The 12,657-nt window shown below is 40.6% G+C and overlaps 1 protein-coding gene across 1 annotated transcript in view; it reads right to left on the bottom strand.

The window, feature by feature from the left end:
- trpc5a (transient receptor potential cation channel, subfamily C, member 5a) overlaps positions 1–12,657 on the bottom strand; it is a 110,569-nt gene that overhangs the window by 30,630 nt on the left and 67,282 nt on the right. Inside the window, 1 exon segment of the mRNA XM_030076062.1 lies at positions 6,737–6,858. Coding sequence (XP_029931922.1) covers positions 6,737–6,858 — 122 coding nt within the window.

A 12,657-nucleotide genomic window follows, 5' to 3' on the forward strand; every position in this document is an offset into this window, starting at 1 on the left:
CTCAAAAGGTTATCAGACAAAGTGTAATATATATATAATCATTATTAATAATATTATTATAATCCTAAAAAACTCTGATGTCATTCTGAATCGCAGCACAGATCCTCCTGTGACTGGTCAGAAAATCTGTTGTGCCTGTTGCCACGTTGGCAAAAAAACATCGGTAACACTTTACCATAACAGTACAACAATTAACGTTTGTTAATGCCGTAATAAACATTAAGTAACAGGTAATAAACATTAAGTAACAGGTAATGAACATTAAGTAACAGTTAATAAACATTAAGTAACAGGTAATAAACATTAAGTAACAGGTAATAAACATTAAGTAACAGTTAACTAACCGTTAATTAATGTGTCTAAGAATCATGTACTAATGCTGTTCATGCTAAGGTATTAATTTATATGTTATTTAAGGGTTATTGTAGATATTATTAACATTAGTAAATGCCATAATAATCATTAACTAACAGTTAATTAACCATTACAGTATTAGCTAATGTTAATTGTTGTACTCTTATTGTAAAGTGTTACCAAAACATCCTTGATATGACAGCAGCCAAAGCTCAACCATGTGGGCGTATTTTGACCACAACTCGTTTCCAATCACTGACACAAAAGAGTCGCTCGAAAGAATCAGTTTGTTCATGAACAACACAACACAACACCTCACAACACCCAGGGGGGTTTGTGCAAAAATTTATGACGGCTGACTTTGCTGTGAGCTGATTGGCTGTTGAAACACTTGACGCGCCGTATGTTCAAGAGGCAGCCGACGCCACCAGCCGGCTTGGGTCGAGATGGCACATGGCAACGACTTCTCTGTGCAACAGTGTCGTCTCGTCTCGTCTTGTCTCGTTAATCCACGGTCTGAGCGAGGGTTTACAGACAGATTACAGCTCCACATGTGACACACAGTCATGGCAGTCACACATGTCACGTTTTGTCCTCTGGGTTTGGGTCTCAGCTCGGGTGGCAGCACGCTGGTTTTGGTTTAGCAACATGACAGACTGATGTATAAAATCATTTGTTTTTGCATTGAGAGATTAAGATTGAGAGATACTGTCAGCATGTCTGAGCATGCAGGGCTACTTGAAAGGAGTGTGTAACCACTAATCTGTACTAGGTGTGCACAGGATACTGTATTGTTAATTATTCTTTATTTATTGTTTACTATACTTATTTCTGTTCATTATTAGTTGATTCTTTTCTTTTATGTTGTGTGTTGTTATTGTTAAGTCCCTTTGTCTTGTCCTTTTATATAAATGTAAATGGATTAACTGGTGTATATTAATTATAAATTATGTTCATAGTTATTATTATCATATCGTTTTATTCTCATAATATTATTGTTGTTGTTGTTGTTGCTGGTGGTAGTAATAGTACAAGTTGCAGTATTAGTATTGTTATTATTATTATCATTATGATGGCTATTGATAGTAGTAATACTCAAGAAGCAGGATAAGCTCATCAGTTATTTGTGCAGGCAGAAGGGGTGGGATTACATAAGTTTTGACTTCTTCCCACTCCTTTTTGAACACACTTTTCATTGTCTGTCATTATTCATGTTGTTTTGTTTTGTTGTTGTTCAAAATAAACTTTTCAAATCAAATCAAATCTTCACACAGATTTGGATTTTAATATATAAAGGTTAAGTGTCAAATTTCCATAATAATTTTTTTTTTTTTTTTTTTTTTTTCCTTGACATTTTTTTTGGACATTTGATGAATAACTAGTGAGTGTTTTTAGGCTGCCTTCTCAAAACTGTTTGGAGTTACTTTCTGAAGTGCTGGAGTGTGTTACCGATTCACGTTACTGACCTACATTTTCCCAGCCAGTCCGGGGATTAAAACTGGCAACCTTAAAGAGCAATGAAGTAGTTTGTGACCTTTAGGAGCTGCAGCAATATACTGACAGGACTTATCTTCTGCTTATTCGCAGGGAAGCCCTGTGCCAGTCTGAGAAACACTATTGTCTGCAACATTTCTGTCAAAGGAACAGTTCACCCAAAATGCAAAAAAGAAGATATTCATCAGGTAATTATGAGTTTTTTTTTACATGTATAAATCTGGTAATCGTCTCAAGCAGAAGTGATCAAGTCCCGTTGTTTTGGGTGAGAGGACACAAACTGAAAATGTCACCAAATCAAACAGAGACTATGAGGATGGACGGAAAGCCATCATGGATTTTGCATAAACCGTTCCTTTACTGGTGCTCCTTTCTGCGATCACAGGCCCTGCTCACTCACTCTGCTGCACACTGCTTTGCCGTGTCACGTATCTTCATGCCGGTGCCCAAAATGTGCCTGTCAGTGGCTTTGAAATGCGCCCACTCATGTCAGTCACATTGCAACGTCCGTCTCCGTGACAGCTTGTTCTTGAAACTCCCGCTGGTGTAAATCTTAGGTCACGACAGTCACAAGAAAGCAAAAGTGCAAGCAAAAAAAAAAAAAAAAAGAAGAAGAAAAAAAATATGAAATGTTCCAGTTAACTTTCAGGTTTTATTCCCTTTGAATCCTGGAATCAAAGACAGACTCGGTGTGTTCACTTACAACATTTTGTACAAAATCTTACCATCAAAAAAAAAAAGTGCTGCATCTTTTTCATGGGGATTTGCACTATAAATACGCACTGCTGCATAAACGAACACTGCTAAAGCGCAGAGTTTCTAAGCATACACGCCAAATAAATTCCAAAACTTTTCCATGACTTTTCCATAACTGCGTATTGAGTTTCCATGACTGTATGATGGAGTGAGCAAAGCAACTTTTGCAACTAGCGGGTGGAATCACAAAACAAATTAAAGTCTCATAATGTCTCTGAACAATACAGGAACTGACACATTCATTTTTCTAGTTCCACTTGTCAAAACTATGATAATTATAAGAAAATTGACCTTGATTTTTCTAAAACCTTAGGGATATATCAGCGTTTTCCAAGATATTTTCAGGCCTGGAAAATGTTTTCACACTGGTATATTGTATATATGTATTATGTATAGGTGCAGCCTTTTAACATTTTGATGGGGGGCTACAGGTGAAAATCAGTCAGCCTCAGCTAAACATGGCACTAAACTGGCACCTTTACATTTTATTTAAATGTTGATTAATGTGCACTGTCACTAAAAAAAATAAACAGACAGATAAATAAATACATACATAAAATTCAAAGACTGCTCCAGGATTTTCATAGAAACCATAGAAAGGGTGATGAAACCCTAAATCTGCTGCACCTTTGACCAAACATCACGATTGCGTGAGGTCAAGAGGAAAAAGACACAATTTTCAACCAAGTAGAAGCCAGCTACGCTTTCTGTCTGAGTTTCATGGTGATTTAAGTTTGATTAAAGTTCAGTGACTCCTCCCTGACTAAGTTGACTGCTGGCAGTGAGTTTTTTTTTTTTTTCCTAGGATGGCGATGGATGGTTTTACATTTTGGGTGGTCATTTTATTTTGTTGCCGAAATCCCACACCAGAAAAACTCTCGTTGTGGAACAAGCTTTGTCTGCTTGGCGTATTACCAATCTGCGTCCGTGAATTTTCATAGCTTCCTATTGGATGTCGTGCTACCAATCTAGCACTGTGCTGCGCTGTGATTGGCTGGGAGCTACACACCCGCTGCCCACAAGCAGTTCAGCAAAACAAGAAAACCCAGGCAGAGGGCTTTGTCTCTGCAAACACACACGAATACACACTTCTAATGGGCCATAAGTGATGATTAGAGAGGGAGATTATTTTGTATGCGTGTGAAGGTTTTTAACCATCGTTAAATAATAAATGCTTTCAAATTAAAGCTTCAGATTGCGTGGTAGGAGTCGTTGTTGCAAACTGATCCTGGGTTGTTGGAGTTGAAGGTGAATGTGAAAATATATATATAGCATAGCACCTATATAAAGCTACTTTTCATTAGTATGACTATGAGTGTCCTGTACAGTAGCAGCCATTACAGAGGCCCCTCTTCATGAATTCAGCTTGCGTCCCGTCCCGCATTAACGCCGGGGACGAAACCTGCCTGCGCAGCACTCGTGGCAGCTATCGACATTAATCTGTCGATGATAGAAAACCCAACACCTCTTACCTCTGACGAAACGAGAGACAATTTAAAGTTTAGAGGCTGATCTTTAGGTTTGGCACCTGTTCTCCGTGCAGTCATATCACTGTCCCGAGAGCTTTACTGTAATGGTATCGATCGCCAATCAATAAGGCTATTATCTAAAGCAAACCACAAGCCTCATCAATATTCAGCCCACTGACTGGGCTTGGCTGTTGCTCTGCCGCTCTCAGCACAGACACACCGGATCTGCGTGTGTGTGTGTGTGTGTGTGTTGCAGAGGTGCCACATAAGCCATAACTCAAACTTTGCCACTCGCATAAGCTAAACTCTGACGCACATTCCACATTTGCAATTTTTACCCATCTCTCTCTCTCATACACACACACACACACACGCACACACGCACACACACATTAATATTCTTCACGCCTATCCCACCTCATGCATATACAACAAAAAGCAGACTCACATTCACAGCCTCAGCTCTAGCCGTGCCAAAAAATCTTTTCCATATCATTATCAAGCGCGGCGTCGCATAGGACGAGGGTTTGTGTACGGGAGCGTCTGAATTATGGCCTCTGTGGAGCCTCCAGAGACATAAACACACGAACACAATGTGGGAAATGACGCAGGGGAAAACGCAGCGCTCTCTTTATTACTCTCTTACTTACTTCTCCACACACACACACACACACACACAGTCACATCCGATATAAAACACACTCTCCACGCTTGACAGTCCAGATGTAAGGAGATATTTCAGCGACCTTGTGTCCTGATGTGCTGGTTGATTTTTCATGCATGTGGCTACAGAAATACAGCAAAACCTCACACCTGCAGCTTATTTGGCTGTGATGTTCACTGGTAGTTTGGGAAACTAGCTGTACACTATAATCTCCATGTGCAACAGTTCAGTTCAGTTTAGTTCAATTTTACTATTGGCCTCAGAGTTCATTACGAAAAAAAAAAAAAAAACTTACAACACAAACAGGATACAAACCCTATAAAAAACACATTAAAAAAGTACATTAAAATGTACTGACTGACTGGGTATTGTTCACATTTGAACCAAAACTGAAACCAGTCCTGATACCGGTACCAAACTTGAGGTACTGGTACCCTTTTTCGCTACTGTACTCTGTGTAATAACACAAAATGTAATTTCAAGTCCAAACTATTCAGTCAGTGCAGTCTAACTGTACTGTAAATGCTCCTTACTATGATGCAGTATGTTTGTGAATATTGTGCATATTATTTTGTTGTTCTAGGATGCGTAACAACATCTGGAAAAAGCACTAATAGGAATTAACTCATTGGCTGCCAGCTGTTTTCAGAACAGAAAGCCCCATACTGCCAGCGTTTCAGAGCATTTTAAATGATCTTTCAAGACCCACAGGATAGTTTGTTCTATGACTATGTAAACACCAAAACCACCAAAAGAAAGAAGAGACTCTCCCCTCCCAAACCCGTCGTCCCAGCTGCAGTCATACCTAGTCGCCGAGTGTTTGGCCTGAGGCGTCTGACACGGAAAGGGCAAAGCCGGCGGCGAGGTCCGTGAACGCACCACCGCTGGCGGCTGTGTGATATTCCCAGCAGCTGGCATGGTGTCTCCACATTTGTCTTCATTCACATCCCAAGCGGTGTTGAATAAAGATGAATGTGTGACTGTGTGTGTGTGTGTGTGTGTGTGTGTGTGTGTGTTGTAGCGCATTGCTCATCAAAGATGAGGGAATAACACTAGATACATCTCTTTCAATTGGAGATTTGAATTGTGTTTGCCGGCGAGCACAGCGGAGTAACGCACTCTCGCTCTCTCTTTTTCTTTCTAATGTATGCTCTCTCACCCGGATGATCACTTGCAAGAAGCGGTAAACTAGGAGCGATTTTTTTTTTTTTTTTTGAAAGGCTTATAAGAAATCTTCTCAGTATTTATATGGATTCATAACACAGCCCATTCTGAATTTACTAACATTTAGCACCAATTGACGTGAACAGGTACTTGGTAGTGCTGATGTAATTTCTTCAATCCCCTTAAAAATACTCAGTTCGGCACGCAACCCTAATGTGCACAACATCAGCTTCATGTGATTATATAAACCGGCAAAATGTTGAAAATTTGCACTGTCCCTGTTCAAATAAACTCATAAATAAAATAAATCAAAGCCTCGTGAAAAAAAAAAAAAAAGTCTGTCATTTGTTCAGTTCTGTCACGTTCCCTGCGAAGCTGACACTCTTATCTTTGCGGTGACAACCTGACATTAGCCAAGACAACGTCAGCTTTGCGGGGAAAGTGACAGAACTGACTGACTGACTTAATTAATGACAAGTCGTTAATATCCATTACAGCTACAATGTCATGGCTGTAAGAGTTATGTTCGTCTAATGAACATGGCAGGGTTATCGATGTCACTACTGAGGCTCTCCACAATGACAAAAGAAGGAATTCACATCATACATGCTTACAATTATTTAAAATGACAGATAATTCCCACACAACACACATGCCAGACGTGTTTATTTACTAATGTGATGAAAGAGACCTGTCTGTATCTATCACTTACCAAGATGATACTGATAAAATGATACTGGTTTGCCTAAAAATCTCCAAGGAAGTTGGGAATGTGTGGATAATCTAAACACACACACACACACACACACACACACAGACGGGGCGTGGGACTCACGTTGAGAAGGCGTTATTCTGCTTCTCACAGCGGATGCCCTTGCAGTTGTTGGGCTCGTCCGAGGCGTTGGTCTCATAGTAGAAGTACAGCTGGTTCAGACCGTTAGCAAACGCCAACAGGACCTACACACACACACACACACACACACACACACACACATTTGTTTTAATATTACATTTGGCCCCCCAGACACATACTCACACTAAGACAGAAAAGGCGTTATCGAATAAACCTTGTAATGTTTGAATAAAGCCGAGGTGTACGTTATTGTTGTGAGCTGCAAAGACACTGAAGAGAAAATTCACTTTAAAACGGATAAAAAACTAAACTGAACTAAACCCCAAGAGGCAAAACTCCCATTTCTGCTCCACCATGCTGTCATTTTTCTCTTTCAGAGGTTTCAGAAGCAAGCCACCGTGGTTAACGAAGCAGAGTTTGTTGGCTTTGAAATTAATTAAGATCTTTTACTGTGTTGTCTTTTCATTTCTGAGCCTCTGGACGACCTAACACTAATGAGACCGGCACAAGCATGTCTATCTGTGCGTGACGCTGTCTGGATGTTGACTCCATTATCTAAAAAAAAAAAAAAAACCCTGATTTTTACTGATTTTTTTGTGAAATTTTCCTCAGCACTGTAAGGGATTGTAATGGGCCTCAGACTTATATGCATTAATAAGTCAGACACTCAAAGGTTTACTCCTGCAGATAGCACTGCATCTCTGCTCATCCTCAGGGAACTCCTCTAACATTTTTACACTTGGAAAGACAAACAAACTGTTTATTTTAATTTTGGTCTTGCCTAAAGCCCTGGTCCGCTCTGATCTCAGTTTTAAACTCGGTGTTGACTTGGTCTCAACCTGGTTTTCATTTGAACTCGACTGGAGCTGGCTGTGGGATTGATTTGGACGCCACATCTCCTATCAACCCTGTCTTCTAAACACAAACTGCATTTCTTAATTATGTTTAGGGGTAAATGTTTTAATTATTTTGGTTAGTTTGGTTACTTTAGCCACCCAGAGCACTTAGCCAAGGTTAGGGAAAGGTTACGTTAAGGCACGAAAAACAGCAGGTTACAGTAACATAACATGCCGGACTCGACCTCAGGCCACTTGGGTGAAAGTCGGTTGTTTGACCCCCGTCCACCACCTCACCATTATCCCGGCGCAGCCTTTAAAATAAAAGATTACAAACGTTCCACAACAACAAAACGTTCCCCTTGAAATGTAAAAATGCAGTTTAGCTGTATGAGAAGGCAATCTTTAGGAGACAGGGCTCCACATATAGCATTCGGGAAGTTTCTTGTGTAGTTTGAGAAAGCTCACCAGAGATTCATGGGAACAGCGAAAGTTCATTTCCAAAATGCAAAACAGGAGCAAAGCAGGAAATAATAATAATAATAACTTTATTTATATAGCACCTTTCCAAACCAATGTTACAAGGTGCTTTCATTAAACCATTACAATCAGAATTAAGTTGATGTCAATCATTTTATACGAGTAGGAGACACTCTCTCTAGCTGTCCCCTCTTAGTTCCTGCATCTAAAATTACACCACATTACACTGATCAATATTATTTGGCCCCGAGTCATTCTGAGACACAGCTTCCTCCTCGATCGGCACATAACCACCAGCGATGCGAAGAGTGTGTGTTATGTAAAGCTGCTGTTGGATTAGCGTAAGAGAGAGTGTGGTTTCTGTTGCTGCGGGCGCATCCAGATGGAGTTTAGGACTTGATGGAGCCAAACTATTCACATGTGGATTCTGTTTTAGGTTAGGATCTCCCCTGAGGAGGAATTAATGGGTTCTGAATTTAATAAAATAGGCCCAACGTCCTTCAGCGAAGGGTACAGCTCGCTGGCTCGCTCTTTCATCATTACCCACTAAGTGGATTTTTAGAACGACGAGAACCATACAGCAAAGTTCACGAAGGTTAATTCAAGTTCAAACCCCACTGTAAAGTTTCCAGAATGTAGACGGGCAGACAGGCACAAACTCAACTTCTCTCTCAGCCCCTTGCTCGATATGAACAGTATTTTGAGATCCGCATTGGTTCGAGGTGTGTGTGTGTGTATGTGTGTGTGCGCCTGCAGCGTAAATCTTCCCCTACCAGACAGCACATAACTAAAAATTTCAAATATCCGGTGGCATCTTTCCCATATTAGAGGCCTGAGGAAATGTTTAACAACTCGAGACTGAGACCCCGTCCACATGGTGCCAGTTTTTTTTTTTTTTTTTTTTTAAATAATGCAACTTTTTTCTTTCTGTCTTGGCTTCCTGTCCACACAATTCTTGGTCACTGAAAACGTGACTTTAGACGCTGCCCCAAAGTGGAACGCTGGTTTCCCACAACTGCGCTAGACTTTCATCATGACAGACGCTCCCCATTATGATCAATTTGTATTCATTTTGATCTTTCAGCAGCGGCTCTGCCTCGCTGTTGTTTTTTTTTTTTGTCATCTGACTTTATTTCCCACACAGTTTTGGACATTACTAGGTCGTTTATGAGTGTATTTTTACTTGCATTTGTGCATTGTTGACGTCAATGACCTGTTCCGCTCAGTTATTCATGCAGCGAGGACTTTTTTCACATCAGTTCTCAAGTGTACAGAGACATTTTGTAAACAGCTCTGCCCGGATGGATTATGAAAGTGCTGGAAAAAAAAAATGGAGATATAAAGTTGTGTGTTCAAAAATATCCATATCTGCACAGACATGGCCTGATTCTTTTTCGCTGCAGGCGGGAACGGATGATCTGAGAAACAGCTCGGGGATGCTGGATCCCTGTTAAAAGTTTCAGCACCACGGACAGCGCCGGGAAGCACAGCTGCACTTCAGCCCAGAAACAAACAAGTTCAGTTGCCCCCTTTACTTTTCCACCAAGGCGGTTTGACGGCCGGTTTGCAGCCAGTACTTATTAAAGACGGGTATACACGGTGGGATTTTGGGCTGGCCCCGGATGAAAGACGACCGATGTGGAAGAATCGTGGCGATATCTTTGGTTGTGGCTCCGACATCACACTGTCAGAAAGGTTCAAAGATGGTCGTTGTCACGGTCTTGCAACCAAAGATTGCCTGGGAGAAATTTTAGGATCACCATTACGGCTGTCACGATATCAATACGATTCCACAATACGATTATCATGGCAAAAAAATATCACGATAACGATATTATCACGATATTATTAAAAAAAAAATGCAACAAAATATATCTTGCACTTCATTTATTCAAACATTTCTTAGCAATTTTTCAGCTATAAAATCTCCAGGTGGCTAAAGTCACTGTCATGGTGAACTGGTCTCATTTAACGACCATATAAGTAGCGAGCTACCTCACACACTGCACCCTTGACATGTTTAGTCAGGCTATGCCTGCCAACAACTTACTTGTTCTACCGTGGCAAAGTGTTTGGGGTGATGATTGCGAAGATGAGTGAGTAGGTTGGCTGTATTGCCGCCTTTGGCCGACACCGTAGCCCTACACTCTCTGCAGACTGGAATGCCGTTCAAAAATCCGTCTTTCTTGCGCAAATCGAAAAACTCCCAGATGGGTGATATGACCTTTTTTCTCTGGTGGATAAAGTTGCTGGTCATCTTTATCTGTAACGTTAACTGTAGTCTCTGACTCGGACATGTTGTCTCACTCTCACACCGCATGAAGCATGAAGCATGAAGCATGAAGCATGAGGAGAGTGTGACGTCAGTCGTTAGAGGGTGCGTTCAAGTACAGTAGTAGCAAACTGCAAACATACTGTTTGCTTCTGTGTTTGCAAACGTTGCGAACCTTCGCCGTGTTCGCTGAATTTGAATGCGCCCCATACGAGTTCTGCGTCTGCTACAAGGAAAAAATAGTCTATGGGCCAGAGACCAATATTTCACTATTCGGTACCACTCAAAGGGACGAAGGCTAGTTATATTTTTTAAATAGATACATGTCTGTAGATTATATTTTTGTATGATAGCCTTTCCAGGTGAGTAGCTAAATTTTGGTTATCAGCTCATGAAGTGAACCACCCCCTAAGGAAAAATGCATATTAAACGCAGGCGCATTACCTAGTTTACACTCATGGTTAGGTATTTTCTCAGTGTTCAATAATAGTGTGTTTGGTATCATTTTAAAGGCTCTCATTTAAACCCAATTGTGAAGGTTTGTGACAAACATGGAGGTCACTGCAGCTCCTCAAAACATCAAAAGCATGTATTTTTTCACAATTTACGCATAAATTATGTTCTTTCTTTGAGTCCCGTGGCATCTTGGAACCTCAGAGACATAAAACACAAGTACTTCAATACTCACCTGTTTGTAAGCTTTCAGAAAATGTATGTATTCAGAAAATGTATGTATGTAAAAGGGGCTGGCAACACTTTTGTTTACTGCGCGAGGGAGGAGAGGGGAAAGTTGTGCGAGGCGAGGGAAGGAGATTAAATGAACCGGAGAACACAAAAGAGAAAAAAACTGAGCCAACTGTTATTCCACGGTATATCGTGGTTGGATGATTTGCACCATATCACTATTTTCATGTTGTAAATACCACGATTACACCCCTAATCACCATCTCACAATGTGACTGCCGCTATGACCTGCGTCTTGTAACCAACCAATGAAAATGCAGCATAAAACGATGCACTGGTCAATCTGACACTGGTGCTAAACCCTATGATGGAAGGTAAAACGAGCAAATGAAATGTTTGTGATTACAACAAGGAAGAAAACAACTAGATCCACATTCTCCTCCTCCTCCCTTTCTTTGAATTTTGTCCAAACACATTAATACCTCTTATTGTAAATTAATAATTAATATTAAAACATTAATATCACTATTGCATGGGCTCTGTTCTTGCTTATCTTTCATAGCCTATAAGAGTGATTTGATGTGATCATCCTAGAGTCTACATACATCAAACTTGATGTCGTACCCATGTTTATTTGGTCCATGTCAGTCTTACACTTGCAATAAAATTAAGAGATGCTGAAATCTCACAGTCTGCAGGCGCCATAAGGTGGCATTCACACAGACTGCCTGTTTGGTCTGATGGTTGGCTTGCATGATCATCCACCGAAATGTGACTTGTTGTGGCAAAAGTGAAATCACACTGGACAGCTGGGGTGTTTTTTTGACGGGTCACCCTGCGACACACACTACTGGACCCTGGACTACCCTGGCTTCGAAATGGATTCTTTTAAATTTCAAGATTCTTTGAATTCAGCTCAAATCTCAAACCAGTTCTTTGCGTTTCGACAGTCGAAGAACCTGCATTTTGAACCAACTGTGAACCAGCATCAGCCCCAAATTATAACTAAGTTTGTGTTGGTGGAAAGAGGGTATACACGAGGAGTCAAATCAGAAGCTCCCGTTCACATCCTTCCCTGCTGTAGTTTGTGAAATTAACAGGCGATGAACAGAAAGACCTCTGTAATATTAATCTCTTTATCTCTCATTAGAAAGGACAAAAATTAATGTGGAAAGATTCCAACTGAATGATTTATTTCACTGCCGTTTTACAACTTCATATCAAGGTCCTCTACATCAAGGGCAAAGACTTTAGAGTTTGGACTGAGACCCGTTTAGTCATACGGGGTCACCAAAAGTTCACCAAGTTCACCAAATACGACTGATGTTTTACTGAAGTCGTGTGTTTCTTAGCTTCTCTCTTGGCCTCGCTGGTTTTCTGTTCTCCTCCATGATAACCGTCTCGGGAGAATGATGTAAGATTCAATTCATATTGTACCATAAAAACCATACGGGATCTGGAAACATGTGACTCCGTGAAGCTTTTTGTTGTTTTGCAGATCTGAGGCACGTATGAGGGGGGAAAGAAAAAGTTAAGACTTTCTGCTACAGTTTCAGCCTGCAGTGTAAACCCTCAACCTTTTTAAGACCTTTTAGGGTTAAAGTCAGTGAAATTCAAGACTGATTTTTGGA

Source organism: Myripristis murdjan, chromosome 18 (genome assembly GCF_902150065.1).
Source record: "Myripristis murdjan chromosome 18, fMyrMur1.1, whole genome shotgun sequence".
Lineage (NCBI taxonomy): Eukaryota > Metazoa > Chordata > Actinopteri > Holocentriformes > Holocentridae > Myripristis > Myripristis murdjan.